Here is a 17311-nt window from a genome sequence, read left to right as displayed (position 1 = left end):
TTAACTTAGGAATGAACAATTGATTTAGACTCTGCATTACTTATAATTATCAATAATGCAGAGTAATGTTTGCTCAATGCCAACCTGTAATCAACTAGTTAAATCCTTCCAACAAACTAGATGGAAATAGTTTCATTACATACAAGCCGAGTTTGAGACAAGTACTTAAATTTTAAATCAAGCTGTATTAACTGTAGATTTAAGAAATGCCTCCAATAAATATTCAATACACTTGTAATCTAACAATTAATGTTGAATGACGTCATTATACGACACTAAATTATATCAGCGACTTTTTGTTAATTAGCCAAGGCTTAAAAAAAAACTTTTTAAATTTTGTAACATAATTCTAAAATAATGTTTCCTTAAAATCGAACATCAAGGATACATTTTTATTATCAAAAACTCATTAAAAAATCTTTTTCTACGGTAATGTTTAAAATATAAATACCAAAAGCAATTCATTACAAAATTATTGCCAATTCGGATATATACTAAAGTATGGTACATATAACTTAAGTACTGATTTTCTTAAGTTTAATCTGAATCGTTCTGTGGTCATATATAAAATTTTTATACTTATTTTAAAGTCTTAATGTTTTAAAACCAAAAACAGAAACTGATTCCAATTATTTTAGAGGTATTTTGTCTCTGGAATTATTTGCGGTCATCTTTTATAAAAAAAAGATTAACTTCTAACTAACTTAAATTTAACTATTAGTAAAAATGTTGGAGTCTTAATAAATCAAACCAAACAAAAGGGAAAAAAAGATTTTTTCATCAATTAATTAATTGACTTTTTTATCCGAAATGTAATCAAATTTTGAGTTGTAGTGTCTAATTATTCGTTTCAATTCAAATCAAGAAAATATTCAAAAAGAGTAGAGAAAGAATTTTGGTTTTTGGGAAATCCTTTTAAAAGATTTAGACACTCATGTAAATGCAAAGTGAATGAAATGTGTTTGTTAATTTGTCATTTAAGATCTTTTATGATGATTTCAGTAATTATGCATATATCATGAATCCGTATTGGCAATTGGTGTGTACATAGCATTACTTAACTTATCTTACAAAATAATTGGCCACATGCGAAAGCCAAAAGCGCAAAGCCCCCCGGCAAATCGGAGGGATGACAAAATTGGCTTCTGCGTTTAACAAATTGGATGACAGGGCTTTGAAGTTGCCGCCGAGCCGAACGACCGAGCGACAGCGGCGACAAATGACAAGCATAACAAATGAATATTATACATCGTCTTTATTTCAGTTTTTGTTGTTTTCTTTTTGTGTTATACAACAAAAAATAACAATCAGTCGAGGGAAAAAATATGCACAGCACTTGAGAAAACAAAAAATGGGTTGGGTGAAGAAGTCGACTTAGTCGTAAAGTGGCAAAATGTGCTATAAAATTGACACATTCAGAGCAGAGTCCTTAGGAGCCACCAACAGCAGTAGCAAACTGTTCTTACATAACAATCCCAAAACCCGAAAAGGGTGTGAACAACTACACAAAAGCAGGACGGAAGCGTCAAATTGTCTACGCTGAAGCCGGTGCAGTGAAGGCGGAGGCAGAGACGGACGACCGCCTGATCGGCCACTTAAAGGAATCGATGAACACGTGATTCCACACTTGAGTGCCAAAGAGTCCTAAAACGGATCGACGCAACTGCATTTGACGATGAATTATTGGTGTAAACGTATACTCTGGCTCACTTGAGAGGCAGCATACCGCAACTGTCACCTGATCCCAAAAGGTTTTGCACCCGCCACTAGGCACAATATACACAGTAAGTAGATGAAGTTGTTTTCGTAATATTGCGCGGCGGACTGACCAAAAGGAGCAATGTCAACCAGAAACATACACATATATAGACACGATACCCAGAGGCTTCGTCATCGTCTTCATCGTGTGTTTCTACTTTTCGATGGTTTTCAATTTCAGGAACACATCTTTCACGCTCATTTTCTCAATTTGATTTCGTTAACGAGTGTGAGAACGGTAAAGGAAGGGAATGGGTAGGGAAGGGAAGGGAAGGGACTTCTGTCTAGATTCAGGGGCGATATGGTTTATAAATTTTCAATATCTATGTATTTTTTCCCCTCATCTGGTTTCTGTTTGTTTATGGAACCACAGCAATATCCAAATTCAATCATGGATGAAAGAACTTTTCAAATAAAACTACCTACCCATATACATATATACATATATCTAAATATATTATTCTGTGTAATACATTCCTACACCAAAATAATTTCCAAGGAACAAGCATTTTGTGGTGGCCTTTTGGAAAAATGTTGTTTTCGACATTTTATTAGACTAGTTTATTAGGTAAATTGCATTACCATAACAATTCCAACATTATGAGTATTTAATAATTTCACTCGATCATGAAACTGAACAACATTGCAAATATGTATCTATCAGGAATGAGCAATTAATTGACCTAAATAATATAACCCTTCCAATTTAAAATAATGGATTTCTTTATAATACATCTTATATTTGCTTTTTTTGGATTTTGGCAAACATATTGTCCATTTCAAGTCCATTGCTTAAAATAAAAGTACATAAAAGTTGAAAATTCCATTAGCATATATCGACTTGAATGTTTTTTGTTTTGTGAATTATATTATGGGTGTTAATTAAAAACCTTCTTCGACGACCATGAGCTATGTATGTATGTATGTATGTACCATCGTCGTCTAACTCTTGGCCTGTGGTTTTTTCTTTCCTTCTGGACAATAATTAAAAGTAAATAAATAAACAGATTTGTTCAACGACTAATTGGTAATCAAATAAATCAAAATTTAACTAATAGCCCGGACGGGACCACCCAGAGTTGAGCTGTAATCGAAGTGTTAATAGGCCAAACTGGTTTCGTTTTCTTTTCTTTCCACACAAACAGAGTTTGTATGCAAACATACGGACAAAAATCGCTAGAGGGTTTTACTTCCCGACTACTCGGAACACTCCATTCCCCTCGATCCGTGCCCGTGCCCGTGCCCATACCACACCGATTCAATCCAATCCGACGAGACAAATCTGACGAAAACGTTGATGATGCTCAATCTCAACAACGGTCGTTCATCTGAAAGTTGCCGCCAAGACGTAAGACGAACAAAACAGAAAAAAAAACCAGGAAAAATGGAGGCAAGCGAGTTGGCTTCATGCTTGATGCACTTGAATGCTTCAACGGCATTCTGATTTGTGGTTGCGGCTGCGACGGCGGCTGCCTCTGTATCCGCACGGTGGCTATATATTTTACATGAACAAAAAGATGAAAAAAGAACGGAAAACCCATATACAAATATCTAGAAAATTGTGTCCCTGGAATAGAGAGGAAAAGGAAATGCAAAGGTGAAAGTTGCGAGGTCTATTTGGATCGACATGTTTGCCCCCTCTGCCATTTCACTTACCCTTTCGGATTTGAAAGCCAAAAAACAACAACAACCCTATAATGATGCCCCAAGTTGCAAGTTGCAAGATGCTGAACCGTTGATAGACTCGCTTTAAATGCATAAAATTGCCGACTATAAATAACATTTAATGAAACACATTTTTCGATTCTTAATTTTACACGCTTTCCCCATTCTCTTCCCACATTGTATGCATGTATGTGTCTGTGTGTGTGTGTATGGGAGTTTTTCCTCATTTCATTTTGGCAAAGGACTGAAATTGAAAGGCATCTTCTATGGCTCTCGTTTTGTCGTTATTTTTGCTTTTTGAGTTATTATTGTAATTTAGCTGTGGGCAGTCATGTGGAACAGTTACTCCCAGTTGGATCCAATCCCAGAGTCCCCAAAGGCATTTTTGTGTTCATTTAAATTTTTCACAGTCTATGAAATATAATAAGTTTGCGACATGTGTGTGTCCACACACACACACACACACACACACTGCTTACAAGTATTCATCTATCCATCCATCAGTGAAACCTTAATTATGAAAGATCAAGTAAATAACTTAAAATTTATCCAATTTGTTGCCTTTTCTTACAGAGTTTTAAAATACTTTTTACTTATGTTTTATTCAAAGGATCTTGCTCTTGTTTTGTGTTGTGTGGGTTGATCGTCCCCTCATGATTAAAGACTAAGAAATTTAGAATAAGGACGGATTTCTCAGAGTTCATGCCTTGGAAACGGAGAGAAAGCCATGGCCAAAGTTAAGAGCACACACACAGAAACTGGGTTTAAGAAATTTAATGATCTTAATACCAATTATGGAAAATCTTACGTTAAAAGTCTAGTCCTATCTGGCATTGATTGAACCTTGCACTTGGAGATTATCTTTCATAACTTTGGCCTTCGTTCTTACATATGAACATACATATATAAATGCATACCAAAGTGTATATATACGATCAAATGCAATATTTAATTTTGTCAGAAGCTTGAATTTCTATCTTGCCCCTCCTCGGGGGTATTTATTTTATTGCTTCGACTTAAATAAACAAAAACAAAACCGAAAAAAATGCCACAGACTGTCGTCAAAAAATCAGTGCCGCCGCCTAAGATCTGGGATGTGAATACGAATATGTATAGCACACATATGTGTACATACATATATAAGGATTTTGGTCTTTGCCCGTTTTATAAATCAAAGGGCGGCAAACTCGGCGTGTTGCCATTGGCATGGAAATGCATTTTAAATCGACCAAATCATGTTGCGCTTTAACACAAACTCATGTATGGATATGGATATGTATATGGATTCAGTGTGCATATGCCAGCAGCGTGTTTATTAATAACAGAAAAGGCGGAGGGGGTGGGGAAAGAGAAAGATTGAAATGCAGAGCGCCAAGAAGTTAACAGAAAATATGCAATTTCATTAGTTATTTCTCCATAAACACTTAAATAAAACTAAAGCATTAAAAATTAAGAAAAACATCCGCCAGTTTATGCATATTTCTAGCAATTTACACACACACACACACACAGGAACATTTATATCCGTAATGCCGATGCGGCCCATTTAAATTGTTGAACTGTGCACGCGAAATGCATAAAAATGCAGTAGGCGCAGGAGTTTACCGTTAGCACATGTAATTTTCTGTTGGGGATTGGAACTAAATATGTGTGTATCATTGTATAAACGGAAAAATATTGCCATTAACCTTTTCCACGTATTCACAGATACAAATTTCAGCATAATGCCTTTAAAGAAATGAGGTCAACTTTTAAACAGAGAAACCATTCCATTAGAGTAATGATAATTTGTAATTGTTACAGCCGAATGTTCTTATATTTCCACGCTTTAAATGCTTTTGCGAATGTTTCAGTTACAACTTTAGACTTAGCAATACATTCTAAACACACACAAAAACAAAATTCCTGGGTCGTGGGCAATTGTGTTAGAGGGGCACAAGCTCTGCAATAGAAAATACATATATAAATAGATATAGATTACTTTACGGGTAAGTTACTCACACTATTAAAGGGAATAATAAAAACTCAGAAATATAAGGCAAAACTACGCTGCACAGGAGTGGATTGGTATTTTTGGAGGCTTTAGCTTAAAGGTAGATGTACATTATACTGGTAGCCGCCTGCTTATTCCTGCTTCTGGGGCACACTCAGATCGTAGAAGAGCTTGGTCATGCCACCAATACCAACCAGGGCCAAGGCCATGGTGACGCGGTATAGCACATTGTCGAAGGCGGAGCCCTTGAGGAACACGGGCTTGCCGTCCTTCTTTTGGAAATGCTCCTGCACCTTACGGATCTCAAAATAGCCCTTCTCGATCTGATCCTTACCAACCGCTGTGGAGCGGCGGGTGGCGGTGGTGGCAAAACTGCGGACAACGGCCTGCAGCAAATAGCAAAACAAAAAAAAAGAGAGTTTGGTTAGTTTACCTCTCCAGGCTCTTACGTAATTTTTCCTGGAGGCTCAGGCATTCATTAATATTCAAATGATTTTTGTGGTAACTCCAGTGTGCAACTCATAATTAATATTCTGCATACTTACTCTCGACAAGTTCATCATTTTGCTGTTTATTTAAATATTATTATATTTTTAGCCAAAATGCAGAAAGAATCTTTTGGAGAGAAATCAGGGCTCGATTATGACAGCTGTTTGTTGGAGAATTAACGTTGCCGGATCAACCAGAATTATTTCTGGCGTTGCCACTTTCTAATAATACCCTTAATGACCAATAATTGTGTTAACAGAACTTTCGAGCTCTGTTAATTTGACAGCAATTAAATTGTTTATTTTGTTTTTCCTAAAAACATCTGTGTTTTGTAAATTGTTTTAGTCAACCACCAGGCACTTAGAACAGCTATAGTCCACCATGGGCTTTTTAACAGTATTGAAGAAGATGCGTCAAAAGGAGAAGGAAATGCGCATACTGTTGTTGTAAGTTTTTAAGCCCGAACTGGTCATCTTAAATGATTCACCATTACCTTGTTTTAGAGGTCTGGACAACGCCGGAAAAACAACGATATTAAAGCGCTTCAATGGCGAACCCATAGACACCATTTCACCAACTTTGGGTTTTAATATCAAAAGTCTGGAGCACAACGGCTACACCTTGAATATGTGGGATGTGGGCGGACAAAAATCATTGCGCTCCTATTGGCGCAATTATTTTGAATGCACAGATGGTCTCGTTTGGGTGGTGGACAGTGCGGATCGCATGCGTTTAGAGTCCTGTAGAAGTGAGCTGGAAGTGCTACTACAGGAGGAGCGCCTGGCTGGAGCCACCTTATTGGTCTTGTGCAATAAACAGGATTTACCTGGAGCATTGAATTCCAATGAAATCAAAGAGGTATTTGTCTTTTCCAATTAAAGGGAGAAATCTAATCTAATCAAACAAATCAACCATTTATTCTTGTTTTAAAAGATTTTACACTTGGACGACATCACCACACATCACTGGCTGGTGGCAGGAGTGAGTGCGGTAACTGGGGAAAAGCTTCTCAGCTCAATGGATTGGCTTATTGATGATATTGCTAAGCGTATATTTACATTAGATTAGATTCTCACTTTTCCAACAAAAACATTTTATACAATTTCATTTCTTGGTCGTTAGAAAATTGTGGCTTAAAATTAACTTTGTGTATGGAGGCAAAACCCTCTTCCAGAGTGGGTACTTGGTATTTCTTTTTCATCATATTGAAAACCATATCATTGATTTTCGAATGATTGGCATCGGATAGTTCTCTATATGCAATATTGTGCTTAACCTGGCCTGGAGTCACATTCATTACAAAACAACGAATGGGTACGTTCAACCCGTTGGCCAAATTGATAAACTTCTTACGTGAAGCGACGTCCACATTGGTATTATCGATGACACAGGAGGTGCCCGATTTCAGGGCTCGCTCAGAAGCAGCAAGACAAGACTGAACACTACCTAGGGTATCGGCATTGAGGATCTTGTATTTCTTGCCGGCTAGAATCTCTTGGCAAAAATGACTCTTACCCGAGCCGGGCAGACCAACCATTATGATCATTTCGCATTTAGTCGCATCGAATTCCACATTATCAGGCTCAAATTGTGATATTGCATCATGGACAGCTGTTGGATCGAAGTCTGGTTTGTTCCACTGCTCAACTCGTTGATTCAGGAAGTGCACTTCAGGAGTATAGAACGAGATGCCTATATTTGTGGCAAAAAGTCGATCCGCCAGAGAGTGATCCTTGCGCCTTTTGGTTACCCCCTTTCCTGTCTCTGGGCGTCCAGCAGCATCGCCCACAAAAAAACTGCGCTCCAATTTAATGGCCACTGAGTCATTCAATTCATTTTTGAGAAACTCCCACATTCCAGGTAGTGGCTTGCGGTAGTTTGAGCCAACTGCTATAAAAACTTGAATGGGTACAGCCAATTTTTTTACAATTTGCTTGATTTTCACTTTGAAATCATCCAATTTGACTTTACCACGGGCTATTCCGCCTTGATTGGTAAAAAAACACACTTTGAAGCCATCTTTATGCAGACGTTGTAGTTTTTCAGGAACTTCAGGGTAGATGATCTGCCAGTCATCGGTGTTTTTGGGGAATACATTGCCCGATTTGGTTTTGATGATAGTTCCATCCATGTCATAGCCAGCTATCTTTTCCGAAGCCGAAATTCCAGCGCTAGAATATACAATCAGTTTGCCATTGTCCACAGAAGCCCATTTTTCCGTATCAATCCCATTTTCAACTGCTACATCAGGATGGAATTCTTCCTCTGGTTCTTCTGTTTTGCGAGACGGTGGAGGATTAAAGACCACCTCATATGGATGTCTTCCGTAGACAATTTCTAAGAGATCCCCATGTTGAAGTTCACCTTCCGTGTTCTGCATAGCCATAACTCCATTCATACCGCACGGGTTTAAACCAAGAACTTTAAACTTAATACTAGCTTTAGTCAGATCGACTTGCAGCTGAAGCTGCCGCTTTGAACAGCGCGCATCTCGGATGCCTGTTTCCTTGCTTCTGCCCAGCCACTGTTCTCCAGAAGTCAGATGAATGGGCGTATGCTCTGCCTCCACCGGTTTAAGTGTGCAGATTCGGTTGCCAGGCGCCTTTGTAAGCGAACGATTTAAATATTTCGCCAAAGACATATTTTTGCGTGTTCCATTACAATTACAAAAACCATTATAAAAATCCCATAAAAAGGTGTGACCAGACTACATGAATAAATTACAAAATTACCAGTTGTTAAATTTTCGAATTCAAAGTAAGCCATGCCTTTTGCCGTCATCTATATATTTTCAAGGTAGTCAGGGTTACCTCTCAGATCTCTCATTATTAAAAAATTCCTCGTTGAAATAGGTACTTCTATTTATGTACCTAAAAAAAAAAAAAATTAAAATTTTACACAAAATGCAAAAAAACTTAACATCCTTGCGCGTGAGTACAGATTGTAATTTAAAAGTGAATAAATCCATAATAGTTCTTTTAGGTTCTGCCCTATTTGCGCAATATGTTGAATCCTCGGGTAATGCCGATACGTAGGATTCAACTAACACCGATTTTGGAAGGAGTCGCCAAGACTGGGGGGCGGAAAAGTGACAACCAAAATGGCCAATTTGCAGAGGAAATTTCAGGAAAACAATGGGAAGCCAGTTTTTCTTAAAGGAGGCGCCATGGACAACATATTGTATAGGCTTACACTGGTCCTATGCGTGCTTGGAGTCCTTGGCGATGTCTGGCTCTGGTTTGGCTATATACTAGCCTAACGGAAGTGAACGATCAGGAATACTTGCAGCTCTACCCACCACACACGGCCCCACACAACCCCACATAGCTCCACACAGCTCCACACATCTCAACACATCTCCACACATCTCCACACATCTCCACACATCTCCACACATGTCCACACATCTCCACACATGTCCAGACATCTCCAGACATCTCCACAAATCGCCGCACATCGCCGCACATCTCCACACAACACAAAAATTGTTATTCTTTTAATGAAAGTTTTATCAATTTATACTCCTTGGCATTCAAAGATGCTGCTTGAACACTGGCTGATACCGAATTTAATACAAGTTTATCGAATGTTCCTATGTTTACCGCAATCCTTGGCGATGTCTGGCTCTGGTTTGGCTATATACTAGCCTAACGGAAGTGAACGATCAGGAATACTTGCAGCTCTACCCACCACACACGGCCCCACACAACCCCACATAGCTCCACACAGCTCCACACAGCTCCACACAGCTCCACACATCTCAACACATCTCAACACATCTCCACACATCTCCACACATGTCCAGACATCTCCAGACATCTCCACAAATCGCCGCACATCGCCGCACATCTCCACACAACACAAAAATTGTTATTCTTTTAATGAAAGTTTTATCAATTTATACTCCTTGGCATTCAAAGATGCTGCTTGAACACTGGCTGATACCGAATTTAATACAAGTTTATCGAATGTTCCTATGTTTACCGCAATCCTTACGGTAGTTACATTAAACGGCATTTCGTTCAATAAACACTTATCGTTACTTGTTGGCAGAAGAAACTACTTTTTTTTTATTTTGCAAAAAGGATCCAATTTTTATGCTTTTATTTCAGCCAAAAATTCGTATTTTCCGATTTTTGTTTTTTAGCGTTTTTCGGTTTAAACAAGACGGCAACACTGATTTAGACTTGTCGGCTTTTTATTTGTTTTATTGCATTTTTATCACTCATACGGTACGTACAATTTGGTTGCTTTAAAAATCTATTAATAATAGAATATGAGTTTATTGTTGACTAATACGTAGTTGCATCCCCATTTGATATATGTATACCCTTACTCCCACTTTTGCGGAGAAATCTTTACGTTTAAGTTTTCTTCTTTTTCTCCACATTGCTGCCATATTGTCTTCAGCTCTGTTGGAACACCTAAGAAAATTATGCATAATCATCATATATTCATGTTCCATTGTTCACTTGGCATTCTTCAAAATTAAATATGTATGTATGTGTTCTAACAATTTTCAGTTGTACAACAACAACAATGAGTACTTCTACATAGCTTACGTGTTTAAAAACCCAAAAAAGAGAGAAAAAAGACATTTTTCTTAATTATTAGAAATTCCCAGTCATGTTGCTACAGAAAATTCCAAATTATGGTCGCCATCAACTAAACAGGCTTTGTCACTTCCGTATCTGTGCAGGGAGCAGTTTAAGATTGAATTTTAGACAAAATTCTCAAGTACAAAACCCGCTCTCAAAGAGCACAAGAACATCCACCTGTCGTCTTCGCCTTCTAGCTCCTCAACTGTACAGTCAACCATTCATTTATTACAGGTACTCTTCAGCTCTACCGGCGATATAATTATTTTTCATCGTTTAACCATTTCTAATTGCAGTTCCAGCGCTAATCTTGCCCAGCCTAAAGCAATGGCCAGCAAAACTTCTCATTTTGTGCTTCCCAATACGCAGCCAATTGCGGATCTTGATTGTAAGAATGCGTTTGAGAATCTAACCGATAAGGAGAAGCTATATGCCCACTATTTTAGTAAGGCGTGTTGGGATGGTGGCCTAATAGCACTAATCCAGTCCAGCCCCGAAGGACCGTTGATCTTCTCCTTGTTGCATCGGATATTTGTGGCAGAGAAAACCGGTGAACTGAAGGTTAAAGCTTTGGCGGCTGGAGTGACCGACGATGAATTCACGGCAAGTATTAAGTATACTCCATTTAGACTAATGCTTAATACTTTTGATGTTATCCTGTAGAGTTTTCTCGTTTATGCTTGTGGAGTGTTTGCTAATGCCGGTAATTACAAGGGCATGGGTGATAGTAAGATAGTGCCTAACCTAACCGAGGAGAAATTCGAGGCAGTTGTCCGCTCCTCAAAAGCTTATGGAACCGAGCCACATGTGGCGAAAATCTACGAGAAAGTCAAAAGTCTGATTTATGCACTCGAATCACGGAACGAGATTCTGGGTTTTGCGCCAGATGGCATTACCACCTACTGGTCTGATAATTGTACCAAGAAAGACTCAGAAATTGTAAATGCGTGGTTAACATCGAAACGTATAGAACCGTACATGTGTCGTACATTCAAGGTGGTGGAGAATGGTGAAACTATTTACGATATCAAACTGGGTTCCGTGGCTGCATCTACCAAGGAGGGTATTACACTGCCGTTGGAGAAGTATGAGGGCAATAGTTTTAGGGTCACACGAGGTGATTATCAGAAATTGTTGCAGCGTGTCAATCATAATTTGTTAGAAGCCAAGAAATATGCTGCCAATGAGAACGAGGCCAAGATGATAGAGCATTACATCAAATCGTTTGAGGAAGGTTCTTTGGATGAGCACAAAGATGGTTCCAGATGGTGGATTAAGGATAAGGGACCTGTTATTGAAACTTATATTGGTTTTATTGAAACATATCGTGATCCTGCCGGTGGAAGGGCCGAGTTCGAGGGTTTTGTCGCCATGGTTAATAAGGAGAGTTCTGCTAAGTTTACAGAGTTGGTCAATCGTGCAGAAAAGCTGTTAGAATATCTGCCTTGGACTGAACCATATGAAAAGGACTCTTACCTAAAGCCCGATTTCACATCTTTGGATGTACTGACATTTGCTGGAAGTGGTGTTCCTGCTGGCATCAACATACCCAATTGTAAGTAGAGGTCAACTATAAAATTTTAAAAAATACTTAATTTGACTTACTATATGATACAGATGATGAAATCCGTCAAGATGAAGGTTTCAAAAACGTTTCTTTGGGCAATGTATTGGCTAACATTAACCGAAAAGACCCCATTCCATTCCTGTCAGAAGAAGATCAGACTCTATTAAAAGAGTACAAAGTCAAGGCCTTCGAAGTGCAAGTTGGTCTGCACGAGCTTTTGGGTCATGGAAGTGGAAAATTATTCCGCATTGACGAGAAGGGCACATACAATTTTGATAAGGAGAACACTAAGGATTTAATCACTGGTGAACTTATTAGCAAATGGTACTTGCCTGGAGAAACGTATGATACGAAATTTGGTGCCCTTGGTTCATCATATGAGGAATGTCGGGCCGAAGCTGTTGGCCTTTACTTGTCACTGCAGCGGGATATCTTAGAGATATTCGGCTTCAAGGATTCCGTCGAACAGGACAACATCATTTACATCAATTGGCTCAGTTTAATCTGGAATGGCATGGGTGTAGCTTTGGAAATGTACAATCCAAAATCAAAGTTATGGCTCCAGGCTCATTCTCGTGCCCGTTTTGTTATCATGAAAGTTTTACTTGAAGCAGGCGAAGGTTTGGTCACCGTTCAGGAGACTGAAGATGGCAAAAACTTGCTTCTCACCGTAGATCGTTCTAAAATCGAAACTGTTGGCAAAAAGGCTCTGGGAGAGTTTTTGACCAAGCTCCAGGTGTACAAGTCTACCGCTGACATAGAAGCAGCCACGAAAATGTACGAACACTATTCGGAAGTCAATGAGTCAGGGTCTCATCCTTGGGCCAAATGGCGAGACATTTGCCTTGCACATAAGAAACCTCGAATGATTCTCGTTCAGGCCAATACTGTGGTTAATAACGACAACAAGGTCCAATTGAAGACGTACGAACCCACTCATGAGGGCTACATTCAATCGTGGGTGGATCGTTTTCCTAACACCGATATTGATAATGTTCTTGAGGATATTGTTGAGAGCGATAAGAAATACTTCCCTATTGCATTTTCTAATTAAACAGCTTTAAATTGTTGCTTTTGGCCTAAAAATTAGATAAAAAAACAACAAAAGTCTGAATATTAAAGTCGAGTCATTGAATGACTTCAATTTGGAAAAATTGCATACTGTATGTAGTATATACATATTTTGTAAACTGGAACATCTGTGTGGTAACCCTGGTAACCGATCCTCGTTTAATATACGTTTTTAAATACCTATTAATGTAAACACTGTCTTTAAAAATGGTATCCTGGAAACCTTGCAAATTGATTCTTAATTCATAGACGTCGATTACCAGCATTCACTTTTTTGTTTGTTTATTTAGTACAATAGCCGCGATACCATGGCAACCCCTAGCCATTCAGTTGTTGGTTTTGACGGTTCGCAGTGTAAAGGATAAACACTGGCGACCTTTTTTGTTTAAAATGCTGGGTAAACGCGACGTAGTCAATCGTAACATGGAGTTATCATTGGAAAATCCTATGTGGCAAGGAGCCCAACTTGATATGACCATCTCGAAGGAACTTAAGGACTTAAAGCATGCAGAATTTATAGAAAAGAAGCGTCGGCAGCAACTGCGCACCGATTGTGAAGAATTGCGGCAGCTAGCAGAGCATTTAAGAATGGCTGCTATCACTAAGGACCTTTATGAGCAAAGAGGTGAATTGCAAAAGTCCCGCTTGGAGGCCGAAAAGGATAAGGCCAAGAGCCATCAATTGGCTGAAACGGAAAGATTACAGTTTCTGGCTGAAGAAGAGGAAAAAGAGGTGGCCCTTAAGGAGCAGCAAAAAAAACTCCGTGACTGTTTAGCCTTACAAATGGAGCAGGCGCGACAGCGTCGTAAAAATGAATGTGCCGAGACCGTAGCAGATCGAGAACTTCGCATGTTCTTGCAACTACAAATCGAAGAGGAAGATAGGGCGCTGCAATACCATCTAGAGCAGGAAAAGATCAGAAAACGCATGGACATGAACCGGTTAATCGAGGAGAAAAAAAGCATACAAAGAATTTAAAAATAAGGAGGAAGAGGTTGACTTAAAAAAGGCTTTAAGGACCCAAACCCAGATGGACGAACGGAAGCAACGACTTGATCATGAGCGTATTGAAGTTCGTCGCAAGCACGAAGAGATTACCACACAATTGGGCAATCATCTCTATAAACTAAACAGTGAAAAACGGCAACGGGAGAATGTGCTTCTCGATTTGCTTGAGTCAGAATATAAGGCCAAGGACGACCAGCGCTTTCGCCACCAGTTGCAGCAGGAGGAAATGGATCGCCTACGGGTTAAAAAGGATTTGGAACGATACCGCGCGGAAGTTTTGCAACGCAATAAAGAGAAAATGAACATTAAGCGCCATGAGCTGGCTGCTGAACAGGATTTGTTATTGACGATTAATCCAAACGCTATCGAAAAGAAGCAACAGTTGGCTGAACAACAACGTCGTAGAGACCATGGGAACACACTCCTGTCTATGATTAAGGAGAATCAACGCAAGCGTGCCGAGGACATGGCTGAAAATGTCCAGTTCTTTAGCATGAAAGACAAAGCCGATAAGGAACTGCAAGAACGTATTCAAAGAGAGCGTCTTGAAATGCTTGACACCCATGCTGATACGCTAGCGTATTTGCCTAATCATGTGTTGTCTAAGGCAGACCGCGAGCACTTTGGTATAAAAGGTAAACGTCTAAATGCAGGCGATGTCTAAATTTTAACCGCCTTATTCCAAATAAAATCAATAATAAACAAACATCCCACATATTTTCATTGGTCTGGCAACGCTGAGTATATGTTGTGTTGAACAACACGTATGGGTGCACTTTGCAACACTGAATTTCTTTTGGGCAACGCCGATCCGTGACAAGTCAGCCTAATCCGCGAATTTGTTCACATTTTTTGTATTTTGAATTGAATAACAAATCTTAAATAGCTGCAAAGAATTGAACAGGCTGCAATGAGCGAGACTATTAATACGTCGGCCCAGTTTCCGACTTTTGAGAAACCCACGGTCCAGTTCAACGAGAAGGGTTGGGGACCATGCGAATTGCCGGACACGTTTAAGGACGTGCCATACCAGCCTTTCAGCAAGAATGATCGTCTTGGAAAGATTTGCGACTGGACCAACACCTCCAACAATGATAAGAAGTATCAAAGTAAGTATCCAGAACAAGTTAAAAGTAAAATGCAGGCTAGGACAAGTGAGGTTATGTTTGCATTTTGCTGATGTGCTGTATGTGTGTGTTTGTGTGGTCGTGGCATTTACTACATTATGGCCTCTTTCTGTTTGCAGACAAGTATGCTTCCAGCTTTGGCACTGGTATCCAGTACTCCTATTACCATGAAGAAGATGAAACCACTTTCCATTTGGTGGATACCGCCCGTGTTCAGAAGCCGCCCCATCAACGCGGGCGTTTCCGCAATATGCGAAACTCGCGCTCTGGACGTGGTCGCAATGCTCGTGGTGGAATCAATACCCATGGCATGACCACATTGAGTGGTAAGAATGTCAAGGCACGCGATCCCCGCCGTGGAATGGGCAAGAAGTTTGGCAATCGTGGACCGCCACCCAAAATGCGGGAATCTTCGGTGGCTGTGCGATCAGACTGGGCATCCATTGAGGAAATGGATTTCCCACGTCTCATCAAGCTGTCGCTCCCCAACATAAAGGAGGGCGTGGACATTGCAACTTGTGGAACGTTGGAGTACTATGACAAGACCTACGACCGAATCAATGTCAAGAACGAGAAACCTTTGCAGAAAATCGATCGAATTGTGCATACGGTGACCACCACCGATGACCCGGTCATCCGTCGTTTGTCGAAGACTGTGGGTAATGTGTTTGCTACGGATGCAATTTTGGCCACTATTATGTGCTCAACGCGTTCCAATTATTCTTGGGATATTGTAATTGAGAAAGTTGGTAAGTTTCAGCTAAATAGATATTCTTGCAGAATTATATAAATTTGTTTAATTCTAGGTGATAAAATCTTCATGGACAAACGAGATCATACGGAATTTGATTTGTTGACTGTGAACGAGACTAGCGTTGAACCACCTACCGACGATGACAGCTCATGCAATTCTCCCCGTAATCTGGCTATTGAGGCCACCTTCATCAATCACAACTTTAGCCAGCAGGTTCTTAAGACTGGCGACCAAGAAGCCAAGTTTAAGTTTGAGGAGAGCAATCCTTTCATTAGCGAAGACGAGGACATACAAGTGGCCAGCGTGGGCTATCGGTACAAGAAATGGGAATTGGGAAGCGATATTGTAAGTATTATTTGATTATATGAAATCATTTTTTCTTACTGTTTTCTTTTTTTGTTCCAACAAATAGGTGCTGGTTGCCCGTTGCGAACACGATGGTGTTCTGCAAACTCCAAGCGGCGAGCCACAGTTCATGTCTATTAAGGCACTTAACGAGTGGGATTCCAAGATGGCCAATGGTGTGGAATGGCGTCAAAAGTTAGACACACAGCGTGGTGCTGTTTTGGCCAATGAGTTGCGGAACAATGCCTGTAAACTAGCCAAATGGACTGTTCAGGCAGTCCTTGCTGGATCCGATCAATTGAAACTTGGCTACGTCTCACGTATCAATCCCCGTGATCATTCGCGTCACGTTATTTTGGGAACGCAACAATTTAAGCCCCATGAGTTTGCCACCCAGATCAATTTGAGCATGGACAATGCCTGGGGTATTCTACGTTGCATTATTGATCTAGTCATGAAACAAAGGGATGGCAAATATCTAATCATGAAGGATCCCAACAAGCCAATTATCCGTTTGTACGATATTCCCGACAATACATTCGATTCAGACGACTCTGACGATGGCGAGGGTGATGATGGTGAGGGTTTCCAGCAAGTTTACAACTATGCCAACAACAGCAACAAGATTTAAAAAGTAAAACTAATCTAAAACCCAATACCTCTTTGACCCTCCTTTCGTTCTACCTTTGTGAGAAATAGATCAACAAAATAACCGGTTGAGGCGATGTTGAATCGCATTAAAAATTTAATTGTTCTAAGCGATTGTATTCGAATTGGATGCAGCATGATAGTAAAGCGTCGCAGAACACGAACAAATTGAGTTTTTATGTGGACTGGTTGGGCAGGGGTTTTTTTGGGACAAGTTTACTTCGGGTTTGGCCCAAAGGGTTTTGCACTATTTTAATTAAAGTTAAGGGGAAACTCCGAGATAGCCTG

At 39.8% G+C, this 17311-nt stretch overlaps 7 protein-coding genes and 1 long non-coding RNA gene across 9 annotated transcripts; 5 read left to right on the top strand and 3 right to left on the bottom strand.

Moving 5' to 3' along the window:
* Nucleotides 1–3521: 3521 nt before the first annotated feature.
* LOC137583086 (uncharacterized) lies at nt 3522–4350 on the bottom strand. Its single transcript, XR_011033354.1, has 3 exons — nt 4232–4350; nt 3995–4129; nt 3522–3933 (listed from the first exon to the last, which is right to left on the bottom strand). It is a non-coding gene; the product is annotated as an uncharacterized lncRNA (long non-coding RNA).
* An 860-nt stretch (nt 4351–5210) lies between these two features.
* On the bottom strand, nt 5211–6115 carry COX7A (Cytochrome c oxidase subunit 7A). Its single transcript, XM_068298001.1, has 3 exons — nt 5962–6115; nt 5425–5802; nt 5211–5365 (listed from the first exon to the last, which is right to left on the bottom strand). Exons 1-2 carry the CDS (start codon nt 5977–5979, stop codon nt 5548–5550), a joined length of 273 nt encoding a protein of 90 aa, XP_068154102.1. The 5' UTR covers nt 5980–6115; the 3' UTR covers nt 5211–5365; nt 5425–5547.
* Nucleotides 6116–6149: 34 nt separating this feature from the next.
* Nucleotides 6150–7012, top strand: Arl2 (ADP ribosylation factor-like 2). Its single transcript, XM_068298000.1, has 3 exons — nt 6150–6351; nt 6409–6763; nt 6839–7012. Exons 1-3 carry the CDS (start codon nt 6287–6289, stop codon nt 6971–6973), a joined length of 555 nt encoding a protein of 184 aa, XP_068154101.1. The 5' UTR covers nt 6150–6286; the 3' UTR covers nt 6974–7012.
* On the bottom strand, nt 6799–9999 carry PNKP (Polynucleotide kinase 3'-phosphatase). Its single transcript, XM_068297997.1, has 2 exons — nt 9902–9999; nt 6799–8775 (listed from the first exon to the last, which is right to left on the bottom strand). Exon 2 carries the CDS (start codon nt 8544–8546, stop codon nt 6978–6980), a length of 1569 nt encoding a protein of 522 aa, XP_068154098.1. The 5' UTR covers nt 8547–8775; nt 9902–9999; the 3' UTR covers nt 6799–6977.
* COX7AL (Cytochrome c oxidase subunit 7A-like) lies at nt 8952–9964 on the top strand (the record flags this gene model as incomplete). Its single annotated transcript, XM_068298002.1, has 1 exon — nt 8952–9964. A coding segment is annotated over one exon (213 nt), but the record flags the coding sequence as incomplete, so codon positions are not given.
* DppIII (dipeptidyl peptidase 3) lies at nt 9995–13334 on the top strand. Of its 2 annotated transcripts, none has more exons than XM_068297996.1 (4): nt 9995–10137; nt 10800–11106; nt 11167–12058; nt 12121–13334. In XM_068297996.1, exons 2-4 carry the CDS (start codon nt 10831–10833, stop codon nt 13122–13124), a joined length of 2172 nt encoding a protein of 723 aa, XP_068154097.1. In that variant the 5' UTR covers nt 9995–10137; nt 10800–10830; the 3' UTR covers nt 13125–13334. The 2 variants fall into 2 exon arrangements, with proteins under 2 accessions (XP_068154097.1, XP_068154096.1); XM_068297995.1 differs by lacking the exon at nt 9995–10137 and adding an exon at nt 10534–10737.
* A 128-nt stretch (nt 13335–13462) lies between these two features.
* On the top strand, nt 13463–14855 carry LOC137583097 (meiosis-specific nuclear structural protein 1). The gene is given in 2 exon segments (XM_068297999.1): nt 13463–14107; nt 14109–14855. Coding segments are annotated over 2 exon segments (1281 nt in total). The 5' UTR covers nt 13463–13531; the 3' UTR covers nt 14814–14855.
* Nucleotides 14856–14940: 85 nt separating this feature from the next.
* On the top strand, nt 14941–17191 carry eIF3d1 (eukaryotic translation initiation factor 3 subunit d1). The gene is made up of 4 exons (XM_068297391.1): nt 14941–15258; nt 15396–16025; nt 16083–16375; nt 16443–17191. The coding sequence occupies exons 1-4, from the start codon at nt 15060–15062 to the stop codon at nt 17004–17006; spliced, it is 1686 nt and encodes a 561-aa protein (XP_068153492.1). The 5' UTR covers nt 14941–15059; the 3' UTR covers nt 17007–17191.
* The last annotated feature ends 120 nt before the right edge of the window (nt 17192–17311 follow it).

This window comes from Drosophila tropicalis, unplaced genomic scaffold, assembly GCF_018151085.1.
Source record: "Drosophila tropicalis isolate 14030-0801.00 unplaced genomic scaffold, ASM1815108v1 contig_859, whole genome shotgun sequence".
Classification (NCBI taxonomy): domain Eukaryota; kingdom Metazoa; phylum Arthropoda; class Insecta; order Diptera; family Drosophilidae; genus Drosophila; species Drosophila tropicalis.
Note: the sequence above shows the minus strand (reverse complement) of the source record. Positions and strands in the feature narration are given on the sequence as shown.

Bases quoted from the DNA above. Each gene is read 5' to 3' on its own strand.
- Arl2 (XM_068298000.1), top strand. From the start codon at position 6,287: ATGGGCTTTTTAACAGTATTGAAGAAGATGCGTCAAAAGGAGAAGGAA. The intron at 6,352-6,408 runs GTAAGTTTTTAA...ACCTTGTTTTAG, and splicing joins GAAATGCGCATACTGTTGTT to AGGTCTGGACAACGCCGGAA. The intron at 6,764-6,838 runs GTATTTGTCTTT...TTGTTTTAAAAG, and splicing joins ATTCCAATGAAATCAAAGAG to ATTTTACACTTGGACGACAT.
- PNKP (XM_068297997.1), bottom strand. From the start codon at position 8,546: ATGTCTTTGGCGAAATATTTAAATCGTTCGCTTACAAAGGCGCCTGGC.
- DppIII (XM_068297996.1), top strand. From the start codon at position 10,831: ATGGCCAGCAAAACTTCTCATTTTGTGCTTCCCAATACGCAGCCAATT. The intron at 11,107-11,166 runs GCAAGTATTAAG...GTTATCCTGTAG, and splicing joins TGACCGACGATGAATTCACG to AGTTTTCTCGTTTATGCTTG. The intron at 12,059-12,120 runs GTAAGTAGAGGT...TATATGATACAG, and splicing joins TGGCATCAACATACCCAATT to ATGATGAAATCCGTCAAGAT.
- eIF3d1 (XM_068297391.1), top strand. From the start codon at position 15,060: ATGAGCGAGACTATTAATACGTCGGCCCAGTTTCCGACTTTTGAGAAA. The intron at 15,259-15,395 runs GTAAGTATCCAG...TTCTGTTTGCAG, and splicing joins CAATGATAAGAAGTATCAAA to ACAAGTATGCTTCCAGCTTT. The intron at 16,026-16,082 runs GTAAGTTTCAGC...GTTTAATTCTAG, and splicing joins TATTGTAATTGAGAAAGTTG to GTGATAAAATCTTCATGGAC.